This window comes from Tachyglossus aculeatus, chromosome 21, assembly GCF_015852505.1.
Source record: "Tachyglossus aculeatus isolate mTacAcu1 chromosome 21, mTacAcu1.pri, whole genome shotgun sequence".
NCBI classification, from domain to species: Eukaryota; Metazoa; Chordata; class Mammalia; order Monotremata; family Tachyglossidae; genus Tachyglossus; species Tachyglossus aculeatus.
Window position 1 is genome coordinate 47497457 of NC_052086.1, and position 6000 is coordinate 47503456.

Below are 6000 nucleotides of genomic sequence, written 5' to 3' on the forward strand. Positions count from 1 at the left end.
CTATTTGTAAATCATTGCTATCCGCCTGCCTAACTCTCCCATTAGATGGTAAACTCCTTGGGTGCGCGGATCGGGTCTCTTCTTTCTGAGCAAGCAGTGTCCTGCGCGTTCAGTAAATACCCTGGGTTTGTTGATTGCCCTGAGTGAGATCCTGACAAAGGAGCGTGCCAAATGCAGCAACTAGAATAGGTTGCCAACCAGAAGGAGAGCAAGCGAAGCCACTTCAAAGTCTAGGAAATACGCGACAGGGAGGTATTTAGCCAAAAGCGGCCGTGTTAGCAAAGCAATAACCTGGGAAATGGGGGGAGAGAGAGTGATAGTGGCAGAGAGAGAGCTCGGTGGGAAAAGAGTAGTTTGAATGTGAAAATCGAAGAGTCTGTCGAGAGTGAATAGAGAGCGAAGGCCGAACTTAGAAATGGTAAACCTAAATTTAGAGAAAGCTGCTCGGAGAAGAGGGTGCCAAAACTGCCAGGGTTCTCACACGCAGTGGGGTCGAGGCTGTCCTGAGCCACAAAGACCCAGACATTTAGTCAGGTCCAGACTTATCTTCCACCTAGCAACGTGCCCTAGGGGAAACAATACCGTTCTGGGAGTCAGAGGGCCTGGGTTCTAATCTTGCCAACTGTATGACCTTGAATAAGTCCCTTTAACTTCTCGGTGCTTCAGTCCCTCACATGTAAAATGGACATTCAAAACCTATTATTCCTCATACTTAGATTGTAAGTCCCATGTGGGACAGGGACTGGGTCCAATTTGATTATCATTCATTCATCCAATTGTATTTATTGAGCGCTTACTGTGTGCAGAGCACTGGACTAAGCGCTTGGGAAGTACAAGTTGGCAACATATAGAGACGGTCCCTACCCAACAACGGGCTCACAGTCTAGAACGGGGAGACAGACAACAAAACAAAACATGCGGACAGGTGTCAAGTGGTCAGAACAAAAAGAATTAAAGCTAGATGCACATCATTAGCAAAATAAATAGAATAGTAAATATGTACAAGTAAAATAGAGTAATAAATCTGTACAAACATATATACAGGTGCTGTGGGGAGGGGAAGGAGGTAAGGCGGGGGGATGGGGAGGGGGAGAAGAAAAAATCAATCAATCATATTTATTGAGTGCTTACTGTGAGCAGAGCACTGTACTAAAAAAGGGGCTCAGTCTGGGAAGGCCTCTTGGAGGAGGTGAGCTGTCAGTAGGGTTTTGAAGGGAGGAAGAGAGCTAGCTTGGCAGATGTGTGGAGGGAGGCAATTCCAGGCCGGGGGAGGACGTGGGCCGGGGGTCGACGGCAGGACAGGCGAGAACGAGGTACAGTGCGGAGGTTAGCGGCAGAGGAGCGGAGGGTGTGGGCTCTCTCTATTATAGGTTACCCTGTCTCTACCCCCATGAATAACACGGTTCTTGGAACATAGTAAGCCTTAACAAATGCCACTGGTGTTTTATTACTATTATTATTATTATTCTCATTATTACCTCACCAGGACACATGACCTCACTATTTTTACCACAGTCACATTCAAGGGCTTCGGAAAGGGACCCTCGTTACTCCTGCCTCAGACATCTTACTTCTCCAAAGCTGCTTTTCCCGCCAATATCCCTATCTCCCTCGTCTCTCACCCCTTCCCCAACACACCCTAAGACAACCCTGAAAAAGAGAAATAACAAACCAGGAGGAGAAGCTGCAGAGCTGGAAAGACACTGGCTTCCAGATGAAGGGTGTTCTTCTTTCCTTCCACCAGCTTCCTTGGAGGCTCCTGTTCTCTTTCCTTCCAGTCCGACTGGACCCTTTCCGACCTAGTTGTTCTGACTCTGGACCCATCCTAACTTTCGGCTCCTCTCTCGGCTTGGTGGGTTCTGCCGGGACCGCTCCAGAGTCCGTCTGTACTCTCCTAGTCAAAGGGAACGTAAGTAAACGAAGACTGACCCTGCCCACAGGCCTGCTCACTCCATGGGAGATGGTTGGAGCTCTGAGAGGAATCCCTTACTTTCTTTTCTGAAACTACGTGTGGTGCTGTGGCAAACAGTAACAAACAAGAACAGAAACTGCTGCCCAATTACCTCACCCAGGCTTGGGAAGCCACACTGCTTTTCATCTTTGCCACAACAGCAACGAGGGGGCCGAGGCTGATAATCCCAGATTGTCTATGTACGGAAATTCTCTGGGCATGTCACTCCCCTCCTCAAAAATTTCCAGTGGTTGCCTGTCAACCTTCGAATCAAGCAAAAACTCCTCCCTCTCAGCTTCAGGGCTTTCCATTACCTCGCCCCCTCCTACCTTGCCTCCCTTCTCCCCTTCTCTAGCCCAGCCCGCCCCCTCCGCTCCTCTGCTGCTAATCTCCTCACTGGGCCTTGTTCTCGCCCATCCCGCCATTGACCCCCGGCCCATGTCATCCCCCTGGCCTGGAATGCGCTCCCTCCACACATCCACCAAACTAGCTCTCTTCCTCCCTTCAAAGCCCTACTGCGAGCTCACCTCCTCCAGGAGGCCTTCCCAGACTGAGCCCCCTTTTTCCTCTCCTCCTCCCCATCCCCCCTGCCCTACCTCCTTCCCCTCCCCACAGCACCTGTATATATGTTTGAACAGATTTATTACTTTATTTTACTTGTACATATTTACTACCCTATTTTATTAATGATGTGTATATAGCTATAATTCTATTTATTGATGGTTTTGACACCTGTCTACATGTTCTGTTTCGTTGTCTGTCACCCCCTTCTAGACTGTGAGCCCGTTGTTGTGTAGGGACCGTCTCTATAGGTTCCCGACTTGTACTTCCCAAACGCTTAGTACAGTGCTCTTCATACAGTAAGCGCTCAATAAATACGATTGAATGAATCCCATCCCAAGGGTATGGATTTTGGTTTTCCAAGGCCAGGGGAATCCTCGCAGGGCTTTACCAAACAGCCCAGAACCCCTTGCTCCAGTAGATCTCAAAAGTTAAATAAATGAAGGATAAGACACAGCTAAAGAGTCAAGTGTCTTTGGTCCAAAGAGTCAGGGCAGTGGCTTTCACCTTCTCCCTATGTTTCCCCTGTTGGAAGGAAGGAGTGTTGGAGGGGTAACTGAGTAGGACTTTGGGGGAGCCTGGGTTGTGGAGTTTCTCCCACTTCCATCCTTGGACCCAGAAGAGAATCACTGTCTGAGGCAAGAGAGTCCAGATCTCAATCAGTCCAGACCCCTCATTGAACATCTTCCGTCCCATTTCTGGTCAGAGACTTGGGCCTGTGGTGCTTAATTACTTCCAGCTGCTGAGGCCCCAGGGGAATGGGGACCAGCTGCTGCTTGTGAAATTGAATCCTCCCCACTCTTCCCTGGTGCCTCCTTCAAGCCAAAGAGGGAGTTCTCTCCCACCAGAGTTACATGGCAGTGGTACCCTCCAAACACCTTTCCTTTTGTGCCAGTGAGTTTGGATCCGGAGAGAGAGAGCCAACTCAGTGATAGCGCACAACATGGATGCAGTCAACAGGGTAAGCTGTTTCTCTTCTTTATGGCCCGGAAAGGAAGGTTTCTTGGGTTGTATGGATTCCCTCCTCCTGATTGGTGTGGCCTGGAGTGTGGGCTTTTATTTTTTCAGTTTTGAACTCTTTCAACCTTTCTCCTTCACTGTCTGAGTCACTTGTGCACACACTGCTGTCTGGGGTTGTGCTTGTCATGAGCACTGTGGCCCAGAAAGTATGCTGTTTTTGGGTAGGGACCGTCTTCGTATGTTGCCAACTTGTACTTCCCAAGCGCTTAGTACAGTGCTCTGCACACGGTAAGCGCTCAATAAATACGATTGAATGAATGAATGAAAGATGGCTGGGTGTGAAGTCTGAACTATGGCCCTGGGGAGATGATCGGTCTGTCCTGAGGAAGGTAATGATAATAATGATGGCATTTATTAAGCGCTTACTATGTGCAAAGCACTGTTCTAAGCACTGGGGAGGTTACAAGGTGATCAGGTTGTCCCACGGGGGGCTCACAGTCTTCATCCCCATTTTACAGATGAGGTAACTGAGGCCCAGAGAAGTGAAGTGACTTGCCCAGAGTCACACAACTGACAGGTGGCGGAGCCAGGATTTGAACCGATGACCTCCGACTCCAAAGCCCAGGGATTTTTCCACTTTCCTCTGAGCCACACTGGTTCCCAAGGTAGAGAAGCAGCCCGGCCTAATGGATAGAGCGTTGGCCTGAGAGTCAGAAAGACCTGGGTTCAAATCCTAACTCTGCCTCTTGTTTGCTGCGTGGCCCTGGACAAGTCACTTAACTTCTCTGTGGTTCAGTTACTTCATCTGTAAAATGGGGGTTAAGACTGTGAACCCAATGTGGGACAAGGACCGTGTCGAATGTGATTAGTTCGTATCTACCCCAGGGCTTCGTATAGTGCCCGGCACATAGTAAGCGCTTAACAAACACCATTTAAAAAGAAAGAATGGATGGCTGGTGGAGACAGGTGTTGGAGGAGCTCCGTTTTGGAGATGTCTCTTGTCATCTGAGCAGTGGCTGTAGGGGTGGTTTCTTCAGTCAGAAAGTTTCTGGGGTTGGTTTCCCCTACTCTGCCCAGAAGTAGAAGTGAATCATCATCATCAATCGTATTTATTGAGCGCTTACTATGTGCAGAGCACTGTACTAAGCGCTTGGGAAGTACAAATTGGCAACATATAGAGACAGTCCCTACCCAACAGTGGGCTCACAGTCTAAAACGGGGAGACAGAGAACAAAACCAAACATACTAACAAAATAAAATAAATAGAATAGATATGTACAAGCAAAATAAATAGAGTAATAAATATGTACAAACATATATACATATATACAGGTGCTGTGGGGAAGGGAAGGAGGTAAGATGGGGGGGATGGAGAGGGGGACGAGGGGGAGAGGAATGAGTACTGCTACCACGCTGCACCCAGAAGCAGCTGCCTTTGCCTTGCCTGTCGATGCTCCTGGTGCTTTTCCAGCTCCAATAATAATAATAATGGCATTTATTAAGCACTTACTATGTGCCAAGCACTCTTCTAATCACTGGGGAGGTTACAAGGTGATCAGGTTGTCCCACGGGGGGCTCACATTAATCCCCTTTTTCCAGATGAGGGAACTGAGGCCCAGAGAAGTGAAGTGACTTGCCCAAAGTCACACAGCTGACAATTGGCGGAGCAGGGATTTGAACCCGTGACCTCTTAATCCAAAACCCAGGCTCCTTCCACTGAGCCACGCTGCTTCTCTAATCTGTCTAGTTATGCAGAGGACAATTCTATTTTTTGTGGCTCTGTGTTTGGGTTTTCATTGCTTGTTTTGCAACCAAGTGAAGAAGGCCCTGCACCCCTTTCTAAGTCACTCTGAGTATCTTGTTCAGCGGTGGCTTCCAAAATGGGCAAGGGCCCATTGGTCTGCTGCTGCGAAGTCTCAGAGGTATTCTGTTGTAGATTCTCTCATTCATTCATTCAATCGTATTTATTGAGCGCTTACTGTGTGCAGAGCACTGTACTAAGTGCTTGGGAAGCCCAAGTTGGCAACATATAGAGACGGTCCCTACCCAACAGTGGGCTCGCAGTCTAGAAGGGGGAGACAGAGAACGAAACAAGACATATTAACAAAATAAAATAAGTAGAATATGTACAAGTAAAATAGAGTAATAAGTACGTACAAGCATATACATATATACAGGTGTTGTGGGGAAGGGAAGGAGGTAAGGCAGGGGGTTGGAGAGGGGAAAGAGGGGGGGGAGGGGGAGGAGGGGGGAGGAAGGAGGGGGCTCAGTCTGGGAAGGCCTCCTGGAGGAGGTGAGCTCTCAGTAGGGCTTTGAAGGGAGGAAGATGTGTGGAGGGAGGGCATTCCAGGCCAGGGGGATGACGTGGGCTGGGGGTCGATGGCGGGACAGGTGAGAACGAGGCATGGTGAGGAGGTTAGCGGCAGAGGAGCGGAGGGTGTGGGCTGGGCTGGAGAAGGAGAGAAGGGAGGTGAGGTAGGAGGGGGCGAGGGGATGGACAGCCTTGAAGCCGAGGGTGAGACGTTTCT

The 6000-nt window shown here is 49.2% G+C and overlaps 1 protein-coding gene across 1 annotated transcript in view; it reads right to left on the reverse strand.

Moving 5' to 3' along the window:
* Window positions 1-1924, reverse strand: part of IL21R (interleukin 21 receptor) — a 70996-nt gene extending 69072 nt beyond the window's left edge. Inside the window, exon 1 of the mRNA XM_038763491.1 lies at window positions 1673-1924. Within this exon, the coding sequence (XP_038619419.1) occupies window positions 1673-1824 (152 nt within the window). The 5' untranslated portion in view covers window positions 1825-1924. The remainder of the gene's footprint in view (window positions 1-1672) is intronic.
* Between the last annotated feature and the right edge of the window lie 4076 nt (window positions 1925-6000).